Source organism: Artemia franciscana, unplaced genomic scaffold (assembly GCF_032884065.1).
Source record: "Artemia franciscana unplaced genomic scaffold, ASM3288406v1 Scaffold_1393, whole genome shotgun sequence".
Classification (NCBI taxonomy): domain Eukaryota; kingdom Metazoa; phylum Arthropoda; class Branchiopoda; order Anostraca; family Artemiidae; genus Artemia; species Artemia franciscana.
Genome location: NW_027062810.1, coordinates 20,739 through 40,715, shown reverse-complemented (window position 1 = coordinate 40,715; position 19,977 = coordinate 20,739). Strand labels below are relative to the sequence as shown.

Sequence of the window (19,977 nt, the reverse complement as noted above, 5' to 3'; positions counted from 1 at the left end):
ATTCCAGTTAAAATTGAGATCTGGCTGCGAAAATTAGCGAAATCTAGCCCAAATCTGCACTCTATTCTTTTCTCTATCTCTGATTAAAACGAAAGGAAGAATTTCGACCATTATGGCAACATTTTTAAGAATATGTACAAATATAAACAAGGTAAAGGTAACTGTAAAACAAAGTTAATGCACTACATATTTCATTAATAATAACTCAAAATTTTCAGGTGACTGTTATTTAGAAAATTGTAGAAACAATATTCAAAATAATGATGTCCAATATAACTAGCTCCATAGCATGCCGATTCTAATTCAATTAACATTTTACAGTTTGAATGATTTAATCCAACTTTAAATTGCTAGAAATGATTTGAGGAAGGCTGTAGATTCATTGAAGCTATGAACTATTGAAAAAAAAGTTTGTTTTGCCTCCACTTTTATTCTTGGTAACTCCAACTAGGCCTATCAAAAATCTTGATACAATTACTAGGCTAGAGTAAACAATGGATTAAGTTACTTGTATGATAGTAATCAGATACAAAAAGGAACGTAAAGTACTGTTGTAGTAAGTGCCTGGTATCAGTGTTCAGTTGGGGTGTTCAGTTGAGGTGTTCAGTGTTCAGTTGAAAAAGATACATTATAATATTCTCTTGACAACTTCTTAAAATCTTAAAACAGTCTAGGCTTACTTACTTTCCTAAAAATGCTTTACTTTAACCCAAACCATCTAATTTGCTAATATATAGCCCATAGTAGGCCTATATTTTTCCCAAGTAGTTTGTCATACATCATTTTTTTTGCACTTACTACTTACAGCCTAAATTGAACTAACATTGTCAAAAAAAGGTAAAATTCTAGTTGATTGACTTTTGGCTATCTTGGAAAGGGGTTAGGTTAGAAAAATGAAACTTTGAGGGATAGGTTTAAAGGCTAAAGTATGTCCTGGGAAGGTATTTTGAAGTACCAACCTCCACTTCTTCTTGCTCTAGAGGGCCCTGAAATTTGCCTACATGACAGGTCTATACCAATTGAAATTTTGACAAAACAACATTTTACCTTAATTTCAGTTACCAGTTGCTTTTTCTCTGCCTTTAGTTCTGAAAATACAATTCCAGTTATTTGAGTAAAATTCTGAGCCATGTCAATGTTTTTTTTTCTAAATTTAGGGAATGTATTTGCATATCTTTAAAACCTTATAAATTGGGATTGAACAAAGTTGTGAAGCTGAAAACAATTTTGTTATACTTCATTGAAGCAGAAAATCCATTTTGCAAGGTTTCACTTTTATAACATACATATTTTTAAAGATCATCTAAGGTCAGGGCCCTCTAGAAGGAGAAGGAGTTGAGGTGGGTACTTCAAAATACCTTCCTGGGACATACTTTAGACTCTCCCCTGAAAGTTTCATTTTCCTAACCTAACCCCTTTCTGAGATAGCCAATAGTCAATGAACTAGAATCTTACCAACAAAAATGAGAATGCATGGGAAGTATATAATTTGAGCTAGGCCTAAATATTTTTGCATTTGGGGGAGTTAGCGATAAAGTGGGCCTAGGCAAATTTGTAGCCTACAACGTAGGCTAATTCAGCTAGGATAGGGGTTAATGCATCACTTGATGTCTTTTCTCATGTCCTTTAGAAGCTCAATAATCTTTACTAACACAAATTCCATTTTGAGCTGTTAATAAGGCCCCAAAAGAGCCCACAGTCCCTAAAAGTATAAAATCATGTTTAAGATAAACTGTCTAGTCAGAAAAAAAAATTAACATATACAGCTGATTCAGGAATCTTGGTTATTATTTTCCTCAGTCTTAAAAGTAAAATGCTATTAAGAAAACAAATTGGCTGAATATTTCTTCTTAAAAACTGAAACATCTTATATTTTAAAAAAGGTATAAAGGACCTTGCTGAAAATTATCAACCAATTAGCATGACATCAACAGTTACAGTTCCTGAAAAATAATCAATTCTGTAGTCAATAAACATCTTGTAGCAAATAATGTTTTGCACAATTCACAATAAGGCTTTTGTTCAGGAAGACCTATTGATACCAATCTCCCTGAATCATATGATGACATACCATTACTGCCCAAACCACAGACAGCTTTAAGAACCATTTTGACAATGAATGGTCAAAAAAAGAATGGAAGTACAACTGGGAAGCACTCAAATCAGCAACATCAAACTACTAGTCAAGTGTATGTATTCAACTATGTGTCATGTGTTATCAACTCTGGAGTTCTACAAGGAAAAATCCTTATATTGCTCTAAGCTGCAATTTAAGGTAACATCACCAAATTGCTTGATATGGGGGTCCCTGCTGACATGATTCTGATTGTCTTTTCTAAAGCCTTTAACACAAATGACTTGCAATTGGGTAGATACTACTACTACTAACAACTCACCACAGCACAAAGCTACCTGGGGTCAACACAGCTACACATGCTTCTCCTCATTCCAATCTGCTCAAGGCCTTCCTCTTCACACCCTCTGAAGAAGTTCCCATTTCCCTTAAATCTTTCTTTATGACATTATACTCCAATTGCAGATAACCTGCTTTCTGTTTAGCATAGACAGGTGTCCAAAAATGGCAATTGAGTCTATAATTTACGAAAATATTGTTTCAATTGATTTTAAAGAGTTTAATCTGCTAACAATAACATCCTGCATATTATAAAATAGGAATTTCATTTTTTTTATTCCTTGGACTATATATGGGACCTTTTGGGGAAAGGGATACATTAATGACTGAATTTATTATTATGTTTTGAAGGAGCATAAAAAAGGAATTGGGTAGCTTGTTCACCTTTTCCCTATGTTATTTGTGACATCTTGTACTTATTTATCCATTAAACTAATTTACAAAATTGTAGAGAGAATATATTAAATAGCATTTTTTTAAAATTTGGGGGTAAATGCCATCTCTCCTCTTCCATCTCAGTTAATGCTGCTCTTTTCCCTTACTCTGGCTGAATATAGCCTAATAGATATCTGGCTAACTAGGTGACTATCCATCCCATCTAGCCTGTTAGGTTTCCTCAATTAATTTGCTGGCTAGAAGGTGAATATACTGCTGAAGGTGCCTTTTAATACTCATTTTGGTATTTTGCAGCAAGATTCTTCATGTGAAAAAAAAAAACAGTTTAGCCTATAAATATTTAGTGTTTTCAATTACTTTTGATTATTACTTTGAATATTTAGTGTTACAATTAGGTAGAAGGTAAAAACAGCTTTTGATGTGCCTTTTTAAATTCTTTCCAAGTTCAGGGTGCTAAAATAGGTCTAAAAATTAATGTTAAAAAGACTAAGTTACTAAGGCTAGGAATAACTGAAGATGTTAAAGTGATGTTTGATAACAAAAAGATCAATCAAGTGGAAAGCTTCACTTACCTTTATAGTGTTGTTAATAAAGATGTTGGGAGCAGTGAAGATGTTAAAAGTAGAACAGGTGGAAAATGTGGAAGATTAGGTGGACAGGTGGAAGATGTTAGAAGGTAGAAGTAGAACAGTGGTTTTTCATAGTTGGAAAAAAGTTTGGACAAATAGGAAGATAAGTCTGCAAACCCAGATTAGAATATCTGGAGACCGATTGCTGAAGATTATCCTTTTCAGACAGCTGTCTAGGGCTAAACAAAAGGTAGATCATCTGGGGTTGGGGTTTGTATGATGTTGCAATGAAATATTTAAGAGAAATGGGTATTACCTGGGAGGGTGCAAAGAGGGAGGCTTTAAATAGATTAGATGACAGGAGGAGCATGCATAGCTGTGTTTGCCTCAGGTGGCTTGGTGCTGTAATGAGTTGTTGGTAGTAGTAGTAGTGGTGAGATTAGTATCAACTGAATCATTTGATCTAAAATCACCTTTATTTTGGCTCAAGAGATTATTATTAGTCAAGTATTTGATAATTGAAGCATTAACTGTAGGTTCAAGACGCTTCCTCACTGAAGATGAAATGCTTATATTTCTGTAATTCCTAGTGCCTTTCTTTCTTCTTCTCTTATACATAGGGGCTATATGTGCTAATTTCCAGTCACCTTAAATCACTTTTGAGTCTATTAATTTCTGAAGTTGTTTAGCAAAAAAGGCAGCCAATATGCAGTTTGCCTCTTTGACAGCATAAGATAAATACCACCAGGATGTACTGACTTACTATGTTCTATGTTTTCATCTGGTTATAGATGTCTAACCAATCAACTTTGATCTATTTATTAATATGCATTATTGCATATTTATTATATGCATAATAAATGCAGTAGGTTTTACAGAGCTTGCTGTATTAAATAGTACAAGGTTAAAGGCAACAGTGAAGAAAACATTGTAAAAATACACATGTTACAAAACCAACAAATGTAACAAAATATTTTCTCAAAATGGATCACAAAAGATAGTGTGCAGAACTCTGCAGAGACTAAATGACTTTGAAATATTGTAGTGGAAAAATTGTAATAACTAAAATATAAGACCAAACTAAAAATTTGCAAAGAAGCTCAGTAGTTAAAATTTAGTATAACAATTTCAATGCCATCTATGTTTGTATAGATAGATGGCTCTGTGGGTTCAAAGTCGCTGCTAAGTATGCTCAACTCTTCCTCCGCCATCACAAGTGTCAGCTGGGGGCACTGCCCCTTTGAATTGACGCCACTAATGAGGCTATCAATAGTTGTTCATCGGCTATGATATTGGTAACTTTTAGTATGCAACTATAATTCTATTGAGTAAGCTCAGTTTTCAGTAAGGTACTAGTTTTGAGAGTTCTATAAATGCTGGGAAATATCGTGAATCAGTTTATTTGAGCTGGTTTTATTAATGTATTTTGCGTAGTACATGATGAAGTAAATTGGGTTCGTTTTACGTTTCTGCTTTGCTCTTTACTTCATTGAGAAAAACCTAATTTTAAAAAATTAATTTTGGCCCTTTCTTTATTTTTTTTTTGAATATACACAATAAAACTTACACCCTGTCTTTTTTTTTGAATTAGATCATAAAATTAAAGAATTCACAATTAATTTTTATTAAAGTAGTGCATTAAATATTGGCTTTATTTTGTATCCTTCTTAAACTTTCACACACAAAGTGTAGTGACACAAAGTGTCCTGGGTTTACACTGTATTGGGCTCTCCCTAATAGCACAAAAATTTTTCAATTTTGCGTTTCTAACACATTCCGTCTTTGAAAAATTTTATTGCGTTGATAGGTTTCATTGTTTTTATTTCAGAAGACAATCGATTGTCCTTATTTCTTGCACTAGCCAAAAGTCACTTTATGCATATTACTAGTGCTGCTACTACTATTCAAGGGATGTTGAAAACTAAATGTATAATATGGAACTTTAAGCAGAAATTAAGAGGTATTGACCTTAATAAAACCACACTATGGGGATACAGGCTATCAAAAGAGTGTATCAGTAATATTTATTGAAACTTAATTATAATTAAAATTTAATAGGTTCTGGACAAATTGAATCCTTTGAAGTTTTTTTTTTTTCAAAAAAAAGTGTCCAAGGGGTGTCCTTGATATCTTTGAGAAGACAGGGGGGGAATATAATTATCTAGGAAATGCTCTTCCATATGAAGTATATTGGAATTTTAGTAAACTGAAGTACATTAAAAGAATATAGGAATTTAACCTAAGTAATGAAACTAAAGTCAACTTGATGTTTTGTTTAGAAAGAACTTCAAATATAGAAATTTTATAGGTATTCCTACCTCTCTTAAAGTCTCGAACAAGATGTGAGCAACTTCCTCACATAAATAAATCTTACAAGGGGCATTTTGTCACTGGTATCTTTGTGAATTTTTACATAAAAATTGAGTTATTTTCATAAAAATGAACTAGACTAAATTATTATTTTTTTGTTAGGCAGTTTTTGTTCAAAAGCTTTTATTTTTTACTTAGTAAAGGCACTTGAAGAAAGAGTACACAATAGAGGGGATTTTAAACCTCTGTTAAGTATTTTGACCCTAGAAATAGCATTTGACATAGAAATGTCCATTTTAATGGGCAGAAATTGATTTTCTTCAGAAAAAAATGGTAGAAAATGACACTTTGCTGTTTTGTGATCTGTTTAACTGCTTGAAGGGGGTAACAGATATTCGATATCCTTTCATAAGGGCCCTTTCTCAGTATTCTACAGCCACTGGCTTGACATGATCAGATACAAAAAACAGAAAAAAATGACACATCCTGTGCTATTCATGCAAAGTAGTGTTCATTTTTTTTTGTCACAAGGTGGGGCACCATAATTCTCCAGTATAAGCTTGTTGACAGTGGCAATCCCATCTGTACACTTTTTGAATAGTTTAATTTTTTTTTCGAAATTGCAGAAATCTTTTTCCTAATAAATTGTCAACATTAAGGTTTGCCATATAATAGTTATTAATTCAATAAAAATTCCTGAAAAAGAAGTTTTCCAAAAAAAAGCAAAGAAACATATTAAACTTAAGACCAGCAGTAATGAAGTCCTATAATAGTTTAAACTCAAAACAACCAGAAATTACTATTAAAGAATGAATGGAGCCCAAAGCAAACATAAATTGAAATAAATGATCATATAAAAAAAGATAACAGATGCTGATATGATGAACAAATAAAACTTTGATGCTGATATGACTAGAAATAAAATTGAACATTCAAGTCCATCTTAAAACAAACAAAAATTACTACAAACAGGAGTTTGGATACTGCTCCCTTCCACCTTCCATGACTGAAAAAGTTCTAAAACCTGTTATATCATTGCATTTTGTTGAAAATTACAGGTTATATGTGTATATGTGTTTGAACTTGTGTTTGTGTCTTGAACAGTGTGCCTTTGTTTTCTGAAGCATTGACGACAAATGAAAATAAATCACTATAATAATCAAGATAACTGGGAAGAACTAGTGAAAATAAAATGTTACTTTTATATATAATGATGTTGACTCCTGGCCACTGAGCACTTCAAGATTTCGTTTCACTTTTTTTCCAATATTATAAGTATATAAAAAATGTTTATAATACAGCATGTTTTCAGTAAAGTGCAAATGACATAATAGGCTGTAGAACTTTCACAGTTAGAGGAGAGGAAAGTGGGTAGTATTTTTTTAATGGTTTACTTTTTGTTCTTTTTTTATTATTAATGCTCTGCCTTTTTTTTTGTAAGACGGATTTTCAAATAAATATATATAAAAATGCATTGTAGGCTACTATTATAAGACCCACAGTGCCTTAAGTGAACCTTTAACCACAAGACAAAGAAATTTCTTTCATTTGAGGTTTGAGCTTCTCAGTTTCACTAATCAGCCGTTTTTTTTTCATTCTGCCCTTTTGTCAATAATAAACCACTTTTTCCTTATGCTGATAAGGGTGTTGGGTGGAGTTACGTAATGCGGAGCCATTAGTATATTATTAATCCAACACTAGCTGGGAAAACATGATGCTGTAGTATTTCTACACAAGAATTGGAGGGACAGTCCACCTCCCTCCGAAAACTGTTGGAAATAAATTTCTTCATATTTTGATCTGGTTAGCCTATGTACCAGGCGCGTCCCCAGGTGGCAGACATGGGAAAGTCCTTTAGATATAAAGGATGGACATTGATGTCCAGTAGATGGACATCGATTTAATATTATTCCTCCTGTGGCACATAAATATCCAATTGTGTTACATAAGGATTCCGGAGGAAAAGGATGTTTAGTGGGACTTTTTAGTGGAATTTTTTTTTTTGTGGGACTCTTCCATTAATTTGGGCTTTTCAGTTTCACGAATGAGCCCCTTTCTCATTCTGCTCTTTAGACACTAATAAGTCACTTTTTCTTATGCTAATAAGTGGATGGTTGGAACTGCGTAATGCTGCTAAAGCAGAGGGGTATAGAATTATTACTCTTTCTTCTGAGGCACATAAATATCAAATTGTCAATTTGTGCTCCATAAGGATTTCGTAGGAAAGGCATATTTTGTGGGACTTTTTAGGGGAATTTTTGTTGGATGTTTTGTGGGATTCTTCCGTCAATTTGGGCTTTTCAGTTTCACAAATCAGCCCTTTTCTTATTCCGCTCTTTTGTCACTAATAAGTCACTTTTTCTTATGCTAATAAGTGGGTGGTTGGAATTGTATAGTGCTTTTAAAGTAGATCGACATAGGTTGAATACTCTTACTCTCTAGGCACATACATATCAAAATGTCTAATTGTGCTCCACAAGGCTTTGAGAGGAAAGGAAATGGCTTGTGGGACTTGAATCAGGTACACTGATTGATTTAAGCTTCTTTCTACTATGAACACTTGTAAGATTTTTTGCAAAAAATGTTCTTTGATTGATATAGCCCAAAGAATTTGTTTGGAAAATTAGAAATCCTGAAGATCTTCGAAATAAATGTCCTTTTTAAAATTGAGTCTGCCTATTTTTAGAAATGATTACTAGTAGTTAATATTTTTGGGTTTTCAATAAGCAGAAAACTCTTGAGAACAAAATATCAAAGACTGGAAGTTATTCTTATGAATTTAACCCCCCCCCCCTATTGTATTTACACTATAAAATGAGTTCTTGAATTCCCACGTTTCAGAATGAGTAATACATCCCAAAATATAGGTCTTTTAAATATATTTCAGGTTTATGTCTTTACATAACATACATATATGTTTGCCAAAAGACGACTTGAATCCCCACCCAAAGGTGGATCTAGAGCGAAATCCCGGGGGGGGGATGTGACAATGGCGACTATAATCGACCAAATTGACAAGTTTAAAAAAAAAAGAAACAAAATGGAATGAGGGCGCCAAAAAAATTTTGGGGGGTATCCTGGCCCTGCCTATTTGTACACATTTGAATTGATTGAAATACCCATTTCCCTATTTGTTAAACTTTTCAGCCCGTTTTTATGCTGGGCTATGATCCTTGCTGATCTAGATTGGGACTAATAAGTAAAAACTAAGTTAACGACTGTCGTGGTGGTGGTGACACTGTAGAGGCTGAGGCTTAACTTTCGTTTCCTGGACAGCAGTTGAAATCCATCAGTGTATTTCTAAGCGTCAAAAGGGTGCAATGCTATCAAACTGTACTCTAGGCGAAATGGTGGGTATCGCACTACGGATTTTCCAACTTCTGGGTTGGGCGTGCTACCTATCCTCGTAAAAAAATAGAAGTTCATAGGAAACATTGATCATATCCTCGGATACTGTCGAACACTGTCTGTAAAGTCAGAAACTTGCTTCAATGTCGATAAATTGCTGTAAATTTGAAACTTTCTGGATGCTTAAAAACTATCTGTAAAATCAGAAACTTGCTGTAAAGTCAGTTCAGTTAAATTTTTTTATTTTAATTTCTTTTTTTTTTACATTTTATCAGTGTAGAAAGAATTCACAGCCGCCATCTATTTACGGATCACTATTGTCGTGGTGGTGTTGACACTGTAGAGGCTGAGGCTTAACTTTCGTTTCCTGGACAGTAGTGGAAATCTATCAGTGTATCTCAAAGCGTCGAAAGGGTGTAATGCTATCAAACTGTAATCTAGGTGAAATGGTGGGTATCGCACTACGGACTTTCCAACTTCTGGGTTGGGCGTGCTACCTATCCTCGTAAAAAAAATAGAAGTTCAAAAGAAACATTGATGATATTCTCGGATACCCCATTACGTCTTTCGATGGCTCGCCCCAGCACATCCACGAACACGACTTATGAAAGCGAAAATATTGACAAAATTATGATTTTTTTTTATCTTACAACATTAAACCAGTTGACAAAACCTGAACACGTAATCACATAAATTTATACGCTAGATCTCGTTGCTGCAAGTGAAGTCAGGTGGGTTAGGTCGTTACTGGAACAGCTAGATGTTGGATACTCACTGATTTACAGCGAAAACGAATCCTGACTTTACGGCTGCAGGAGGATCATGGTCTGTGTCCACGCTGCTAATCCCTTAGTTGAATGAAAGCCAATAAGTGAAGAATGCTTCGGCTACTTGTAAGATTTGTAAATCATCAAAACTCTCAGTCATTACATGCAATGCCCCAACTAACAAAGATCATGCCGTCAAGGAATTGTTTCATGAGTTGACCATTTTCTGATGTCAAGGAGAGTGCAGACAAGTTTTCTTTTACGTACGTGGTTTTTGAGGGGCGGATGCTCGTTTAACCCACATTCTTATTATGGCAGGGATAAAAGTTAAGCTGAAATTCCCCAAGAAGTCCAAATCTAGTACCAAGAGTCAGTGGACATGGATAAATTAAATGACCGAGATAAAAAAGTTCATGCAGGGCTGAAAAAACTCTTTTGCTCTTCTTGATGCCAAAAACTCTGCAGAGGGTGGGGAATCAGTCTGATCGCAGAAGAAAAACATGTACAATGATGTAGCCAAGGATGTGCTTGGATACAGGAATAAACCGAAGGGAAAAACGAAGATCTATAGAAAATAAGACCTGACTAGCCGTATGAAAAGGAAACGCGAAAATGCTGTAAAGAATCTATAAGGAAGTTGCCTAATAGATCCGTATGTAACTTCATTTTCATTGTTTTTCAACCAACTAGTGCCAGATTATTCTCTGATCCTGACAGTACAGGTTTCTGGGATCCGGACATGATATTGCTTAGGATTGGTGGGGGACATATTAAGGAATTCGTAGGATTGGTAAATCAAATTAAGTTATTAGAAATTATAATCAAACCTGCCTTTTGTGTGTACAGTAGTATTTGCGTGAAAAATGTTTTCGGAAAATGCTCCTATAAATACGTGTGTGCGCATATGAAACTTAAAGGCAGATACATATACACCTGATTAATATAAGCTTTTTAATTCAAATATTGGATGCCAAATTTGTTAGTCCAACCCATTTCATATAATCTGTTTCTCCTATCTTCTCTTTGATGTTGGAACTCTGATAGATTCCACTTTCATTTTGGTATCTGTTTTAAACCTCTGTCCTTTTGAAACCATTAATACCCTCCTCACATATGTAGAATTATACAAACATTTTTATTACCGTAATGCCCTGAATCACAGTTTTACATATGCTACGTAACTAAAAATAAAATCTTTTGTATTATGTTTTGACAGATCAATATAAGCCTTTAGTTTCCCATTTCATATTTCTTTTCTTTCTAGCAAGTAAGTTGTCTCCAAACTCTTAGCTGAAGTGAAAGAATTCTGCAACGTAGAAGCAAAATCATGGAAAAACATCAGTCGAGCTATAGTGGAGGTAAGTTCTCTTTTCAGAAATTTCGTTGGGAAAAAAAGATTTGTCTAGGGAAAAAGGAGCCGTGCTTTAGTCATGCGTTTTATTTTTTTCTTACCCAACTCAGATTGATACTTGAAGTTTTATTGAAATTCTTGTTATAAATGTGCTCATTCTAGAAAATATGAAGCGATCTGCCGTTCTATGACGAACAAATGAATTTTCAAATGGGGATAAATCCATTTATTTAGACGGTAAAAAAAAAACAGTTGCAGAAGTCTAGATATTTCGAGCACATATACAGCGATCGTCATCAGTAGAATTACTAAAATAATATAATTCAAACTAGCATATTTATAAAAAAATAAATAACTTTTCGGGTGATTCATAAAATAACGAATATCCGGGTGATTCACTAGATTATTTTCAGAAAGAGATTACCGAAAAAGTTCATTCAAAGTCTTGATATAAATTTGCTTCTCTAATCTTATCCAAAAGTAAAACAAATTTCCAATGAAGGTGGCAAAACCTTCTATATCTTCTAATTGCAAACGAAATATTGAGTTTATAATTGTTCACTTGGTCGGTCTCATTACCCTATATATACGACGTATTTTCGACGTAACACCTTAAACTAGGCTTTCTCTTCTTATACCGCACTGCCGTTTTATGACGAACAAATAAAGTTTCAAATGGGGATAAATCCATTTATTTAGACAGTAAAAAAAAAAAAAAAAAAAAAAAAAAAAAACAGGTACAAAAGTTCCCATATTTAGAATTTTTCATTGGGGAGATTTTCCATTGGGATGGAAATTTCTTGGGGTATAAAAACTATAAGTACGCATCAAAAATGTGTTTTTATGCATTTTCATTACGTTTTTGCAAGTAGGACAAAAATTCGGGAGTGAGGGGTCAAACTCCCTAACCCCTCCCCCTGAATAGACCAAAGATGTTGTTTTTCAACTTTTTGTTGTATCACCACGATTAAAATCGTAAAAACTGAAGAATTTTGAAGTAGTTCCGTGCGTAGTTTTTTTTGAGGGGGTGGGGGAGGTGCTTGGGGATAATTGATTTGGACAATGGAAGAAGTTCTAGTAATAATCACACAAATAGCGAGATTTAAAAGTATCCCCGAACTCGAAGGCTCCTTACGTACGCGGCTTGTTTGAAGCTAATCACCCAACCTTAGTACAAAAGATTTTAACAAGAGGAAACTTGAACACATATTTATTTGTACATACACTCGCCTTGGTCCTAAAGATTGTATTCCATTTATTTCACTTCGCCAGCGGCATAGTTTTATCTAAGAAAAATTTGTTATGAACAATCTGTCAGTGTGATTTTGAGTTTGGCTATGAATGTCTTGAGTTTGGTTATGTCTTGAGTTTGGCTCTGAATGTCTTGAGTTGCTATGAGTTTGGATTCAATGTCTGAAAAGATGTGCCATCGTTGAGTTCGAGTTCCAATTATAACAAATTTTCATAATTGCGTAGCTAATCATTTTAAATTTATTTAGATTGGAAAATGCTAAAAAGAAAGGTAAGTAGATGATGTAGAACCTTTTCGAGTTTTTCTTGGGGGGGGGGGGTATCTGCTGAAGTTGCGTTTCCACAATTTCTGCACCCCCTCCCCTTGTGGCTCGTAATCATAGACACAGGGTATTAAAACGCGGTCTTGTCTTTTTCCTCACCTTCCTCGTTCCTTATCGGTTCAATTTTCTTCTAGGTATTAAAAATCAGAAAATGTACTGTATTCTGTAAAATGAATTGTTTTGTATACTTGGAGTAAACTTGTTTGATAATTTTTTAAAATAAATAAACGTAAAATAACTGAAAAACATCAGTCGAGCTAAGCTAGAGGTAAATTCTCTTTTTCCAAATTGATTTGAGAGAGACTCATGTCTAGGGAAAAGGAAGTTAAGGCTTTATTTTCGCCTTATCTCTTATTTTTGGATTGATCCATAGAATTCTGTAGAAATTGTATGTTCAGAAGTGAAAGTAAAAAGTCAAAAAGAAGATTTGTAATTCCAATAGCTGGAAGCCAGCAATTTTTAGTTTTCTTCTCTTACTGGATTAGCGCTTTTGCGTCCATATAAATGCCTTGAAAGTGATTTTATAATCTTCGTTTGCTTCTTCTTTTATTGGGGGAGAGTCTAGGGATATAGATTTAATTAAAGTACCAGGGACATACAAAAAAGAGATTATTTTTGTCTCAATGATCCGTCTTAGGTTTATTCATACCTAGAAACCGCTGTTTTCGTGTATATATATTTTTTTTCAAATTATGAGGTTTTTAGGGTAATATCTTATATCCGCTGGTGTTACCACGATGAACTATAGAAAAAAATAGGCCAAACTAATTTGTCAAATTCGATGATGCTTCTCGTCTTTAAAAACTAAAGCGTTAACAATCTCTTAATTTCCAAAGACAGCTAAACCTTCAGAGGAAACCTTTATCTTCTTAAGCTGTTTGTTGTCATATGTTTTAGCTGGTTTTCGGCTGTTTTCTGGCCTGTGTTTTTTTTTGATTTGGCACCCACCCAGTCAAAAATGCGTGTGCATGATTGCACACGGAGGTCTTTTTCAGCAAAGCTGACTTTTCAATTTTTTTCTGAATTTTTTTTTTTTTATGTATGGTTGTGTAAGTTTTCTCTCAACAGGTACAGTTTTATCAGCAATTACGATAACATATATTGGTCCGCTTATCTATATATATAAAAATAAGTTGTCTGAGTTTTATGTCTGTTACACTTTGTCTGTTACGCCAGATTATATCTTCTATATATATAAAAATAAGTTGTATGTATTTTTGTGTTGAGGGTTTAAATGTAAATACTGGGAATTGCATAAATATTTCAAAATATTTTGACAATAGATGAATGTAATTTGAAAACCTTAAAAAAGATACTTAAAATTTTGAGGTTTATTATAAATTGTTGAGGTTTAGCAAGCTTGGCACGTGGAGATTTCTCAAACTGTCAATGTTATAGAATGATACCAAAATGCAAAACCAGGCTTGCGGTTCAAAGATAAAGGGCCAGATTAGGAATGTGCAATTTACGTCAACGAAGGCGTGTCGAGGAACTACCAGAGCAACGCGAAACCAGACTTGCTGCTGAAAGAGAAAGTAAAAAAAGAAGGCGTGTCGAGGAATCACAAGAGCAACGTGGAAACAGGTTTGCGGCTTCAAGAGATAATGCTAGATTAGGAATGTGCAATTTACGTCAACAAAGGCGTGTCGAGGTACTACCAGAGCAACGCGAAACCAGACTTGCTGCTAAAAGAGAAAGTGAAAAAAGAAGGCGTGCCGAGGAATCACAAGAACAGCAAGAAAACAGGCTTGCGGCTGATAGAGAAAGTAAGAAAAGAAAGCGTGCCGAGGAATCACAAGAGCAACGTGAAAATTATCGCATGGCATTCAGGTACAGCCCAGTCGATGATTATAGTAGATGTGTTCAAATCGGGACTATGTCTAAAATTTGTCCCTACTGCAAGGCCTTGAAATTTAATGGTGAAACAATGGGAATGTGTTGCGCCTCAGGGAAAGTTAAACTTCCTCTACTGGCTGCACCCCCAGAGCCATTGAAGACTGCTTACTGGAACTACGTCAGAATCTAAGCGTTTTTTATCAAACATCAGAAAATATAACTCATGTTTCCAAATGACGTCGTTTGGTGCCCAAATCGAAAATCAAGATCAATTTATGCCTACTTTCAAAGTAAAAGGGCAAATTTATCATAGAGCAGGGTCCCTTCTACCATTCTCAGGCGAGAATCATAAATTTTTACAATTGTACTTCATCAGTGATAGAAATTCTGAATTGAATACACGTTGCGAAATTTCTCCCAACGTTGAAAGGACAATCGTTTCCCAATTGCAACATCTTTTCCACAAAAATAATAATTTATTGCGTCTGTTCAAAACAGCCATCGATTTGATGCCTACTGATACGCATAAAATTGTTATTTCCGCTGACAAAACGCCTCCTGGCCAACATGTGCGTAGATACAATGCTCCAACTATCGACGAAGTGGCAATCGTTATGGTCGGTTATCAGTTTTTACCTCGAGATATTTTTCTTCATAAGCGAAACGCTCAGTTGGTAAGAATTGCTGAAACTCATCGATGCTACGATGCCCTACAATATCCTATCATTTTTTGGGATGGAGCCGACGGCTATCACTTTAATATTAAATTGATGAATCCAGTCACTAACAAAGAAATGAATAAGAAATGCAGTGCAATGCATTATTATTCCTATAGACTAATGATTCGGCAGGATGAAGACAATTATATTTTAAAATACCGTCAATTGTTTCACCAATACGTCGTTTATATATATATATGCAAAAATTGAATCAGAACGTTTGCTATTTATCCGTCTGAATCAGACCAAGCTCCGCTCTGAACAATACATTCATTTGCGAGATGCAGTTGTAAATGACGGTAATACTACAAACGTTGGAAGATTAACGATTTTACCTTCGTCATATGCTGGCAGTCCCCGTCATATGCATGAATATGCTCAAGATGCTATTGCGTATGTTCGTCTCTATGGTCGTCCAGATTTATTTATTACATTTACATGTAATCAATCTTGGGACGAGATACAGCAGCTTTTACTTCAAGGACAATCGGCGGTTCATAGACATGACATTACGGCCCGTGTTTTCCGGCAAAAGTTGAAATCACTGATAAACTACATAGTTAAACTTGAAGTGTTTGGGTCAGTGTGATGCTGGATGTACTCAGTGAAATGGCAAAAACGAGGTTTGCCACACGCACGTATACTAATCTGGCTACATAATAAAATTACTTCTAACGAAATTGATTATGTGATTTCCGCTGAAATACCTGATGAAAATGTCGATAAGGGGTTATATGATATTGTTGTAAAAAATATGATACATGGACCTTGCGGTGGACTAAACGAAAATTCACTTTGCATTGCCAAAGGAAGGTGCACGAAGCAATATCCTCGACTTTTAGTATCCAACACAATTACTGGCAATGATGGTTACCCACAATATAGAAGAAGATCTACTGAAGATGGCGGTAAAACAGCAATAATAAAGAAGCGTAACGGTACCACCATAGAAGTAGATAACCAGTGGGTTGTTCCATATTCCCCATTATTATCAAAAACATTTAATGCACACATAAACGTTGAATATTGTAACTCCGTAAAGGCAATCAAATACATATGTAAATACGTCAACAAAGGCAGTGACATGGCAGTATTTGGCTTGCAGTCCGAAATCAAAGATATCGACGAAATCGTACAATATCAGGTTGGAAGATACATAAGCAGTAATGAAGCTGTTTGGCGAATTCTTTCATTTCCGATACATGAACGTAGTCCAGCTGTTGTTCACTTAGCGGTACATTTACAGAATGGTCAACATGTTTATTTTTCGGAATCCAACGTGCAACAAAGAGCCCTGAATCCACCGGATACAAAGTTAACTGCTTTCTTTTCGCTATGCAAAAATGATTCTTTTGCAAAAAAACTGCTGTATACTGAAGTGCCTTCGTATTACACGTGGAATACTAAAAATAAAGTATTTGAACGTCGAAAATAGGGTAAGTCAGTCGACGGCCAACCTAACATCTTCAAAGATACCACGATTGGAAGACTACACCGTTCACCCCAATCAACATGAATGCTTCTTTCTACGCCTGCTTTGGTGAATGTACCCGGTCCGACGTCCTTTGAGTATTTGAGAACTGTAAACGGTACTATACATGATACTTACCGTAGTGCATGCCAAGCTCTGAATTTATTGGAGAATGACCAACACTGGGATAACTGCATCAATGACGCGTGCGAAACGTCAACTCCAAGTCAAATTCGTGCATTGTTTGGCATCATACTAACAACTTGCTCTCCATCAGCTCCTACAGAGTTATGGGAAAAATATAAATCAATAATGTCCGAAGATATACTCCATCAAAAACGGTTAGAGACATCAGATATGACTTTTGATTTTACATCAGAAATTTATAACTACACTTTAGTTATTATAGAAGATTTGTGCGTATGTATGGCAAACAAACCTCTTCAGGATTTGGGAATGCCTTCACCTAATCGTACCGCTGCTGTTTCGACATGTGTAGAATTGGATCGTGAACAAAGTTACAGTACGAATGATCTATTGTCGTATGTACAAAATAACATTTCCAAGTTAACGTCGGAACAAAAAGACATTTATAATACGATAATGCATTTTGTCGATAACAACGTTGGAGAAATTTTCTTTTTGGATGCGCCAGGAGGTGCTGGTAAAACGTTTGTGATAAAACTGATTCTGGCATCAATTCGATCAAAAAATGATATAGCGTTGGCAATTGCGTCGTCCGGAATAGCCGCAACGTTGCTGCCTGGTGGAAGAACTGCTCATTCCGCTTTGAAATTGCCTCTGAATTTGTATTCTACAGAAACTCCCACGTGCAATATTTCCAAACCATCTGGGATGGGTAAAGTATTGCAGCAATGTAAACTTATTATTTGGGACGAGTGCACAATGGCACACAAAAAATCGCTCGAGGCTCTGGATCAATGTTTGAAAGATTTGCGAGGGAATTCGAAACCCTTTGGCAGCACATTAATATTGCTTGCGGGAGATTTCAGGCAAACATTACCTATAATACCTTGATCAACCCCTGCAGACGAAATGAATGCTTGCCTGAAAAATTCTAATTTATGGGCACACGTAAAAACATCAAAATTAACTACAAATATGCGTGTCCGATTGCAAAACGATGACTCTGGTCAAACATTTTCAGATCAATTGCTGGCAATTGGAAACGGAAAGCTCCCAGTAGACTCAATTTCAGGACGTATACAACTACCTGCTGAATTCTGTAATTTAGTGACGTCCAAAAATGAATTGATTGAAAAAGTATTTCCGAATATTCTAAACAATTATAAAAATAATAAATGGCTAAGTGAAAGAGCGATTCTTGCACCCAAAAATATAGACATCCACGAAATCAACAATATTGTTTTGACCAAGATTCGAGACCGGGCAGTCCTTTACAAGTCAGTCGGCACAGTTTTGGAACCAAATGAGGCGGTTAATTATCCATCTGAATTTTTAAATTCCGTGGATCTTTCAGGGTTTCCACCACACGTGCTACAACATTTTGTAAAAGTTGTGTTTTGGTTTTGTATGCGAAGAAAAATAAATAATAAGAAAAATTAAATAAATAATAATCAATATAACGAATCATATTTACTTTTACTGTCCATGGTATCTTGAATTGTTTTTCTAGGTCTTTCTGTTATATGGTCGTGTACTGTTGTCTTTATTGTGATTCACATATTTAAAAGCAGATCAATTTTGCTTCTTCTCATCATATTTTTGCCCATTTCACCATTTTGACTGTGTGTTCTCCTGCCACCTTCACCAAGTCTCCATCCTAGTGTCGACATTCTTACATTTATCTGTTCTTCGCTCAGTGGCGGATTCTGGGGGCCCGGAGACCACTGAGTTCCCCCTGACGTATTGGTGGATTTGTGGTTGGGACCGCTTGCTCTGGTCTGGGATGAAAGTTTTTTTTTGTAATTGGTTTTTAATAGTGGAGTTTTTAATTATTAAGACTGTTTCTTTTTGCAAACAAGTTTGATACAAGGTTTCAGCTACTTTGTGCGGTCTCTGTTAGATTTTACTAATGACGCATACCTCCAAAAATAATTTTGTTAAATTTGGGTTTATCAAGGGAATCAGTCAGGTATTGCCACAAGAGCAACTGAGAGGCAAAAATCTTGATTTGTAAGAACAAGGAGGAGAAATTTACAATCATAACTTCTTTAGGCTATCGAAATGTTATTTCAGGATTGTGCTGTCACAACAGGGCTGAAAAGCAAAATTTTTACTTCTTTTTACTGTCAAAAATTTGTTTTCAAGTCTTGCTATGGCACTGAGGAAAAGAAATTGATATCATTGCTTTTTTTTGGCTTTTTATGGAACTTGATATTTACCAATTAACATATGACGATCGCAAATTCTGTCGGTCTGTCTGTCTGTCTGTCCATGTTTAAGCACTTCCAGATAAGCTAGGACGATGAAATTTAGCAAGCGTATCAGGAACCAGACTAGATGAAATTAGGAATGGTCATTTCCCCGATTTGATCATCTGGAGGGGGGAGTGGGGGGTGACGGTTAATTCGGAAAAATTAGAAAAAATGAGGTATTTTTAACTTACGAACGGGACATCGGATCTTAATGAAATTTGATATTTAGAAGGATTTCGTGTCTCAGAGCTCTTACTTTAAATCCCGACTGGATCTGGTGACGTTTTGGGGTGTTGGAGGGGAAACCTAAAATCTTGGAAAACGCCTAGAGGGAAGTGATCGGGATGAAACTTGGTGGAAAAAAAGAGATAAAACAGATAAAAAACAGATATTATTACGCATATGAGGGGTTCTAAAAATACTTTAGCATAAAGAGCGATGTATTTAGGAGGAGATTAATACTTCGCTCTTTATGCTAAAGTATTTTTAGTAATTTCAACTATTCTACGGCCTTTCTGATTCAAGGGTCATTCTTAAAGATTGGGACAAAATGTAAGATTTAGTGTGAAGAGCGAGGTATTAACGAGGGGACAAACCCCCTCATATATATATATATATATATATATATATATATATATATATATATATATATATATATATATATATATATATATATATATATATATATATATATATATATATATATATAATACATTGTTTGTGGGTTATGCCTGTCTGTCGAGTGACGTCGTGATTGTCCGCATATGACGTCTGAATTATTTCACACTAATACAAAAGAAGAAAAAAAACTACAAAAAAAACTA

General features: G+C 35.0%; 1 protein-coding gene across 3 annotated transcripts in view; it reads left to right on the top strand.

The window, feature by feature from the left end:
- Positions 1–282: 282 nt before the first annotated feature.
- The window catches only part of LOC136042508 (uncharacterized), a 32,900-nt gene continuing 13,205 nt past the window's right edge, over positions 283–19,977 (top strand). The window contains exons 1-2 of one of the 3 annotated variants that reach the window (XR_010621338.1): positions 283–409; positions 11,068–11,161. Coding sequence is in view for 2 of the 3 variants with exons in the window: in XM_065727468.1 (XP_065583540.1) it covers positions 16,800–17,792 (993 nt within the window). In the remaining variant the exon portion in view is untranslated. Of the gene's footprint in view, positions 438–11,067; positions 19,725–19,977 lie in introns of those variants that run through there. The other 2 variants (XM_065727468.1, XM_065727469.1) reach the window with 2 other exon arrangements.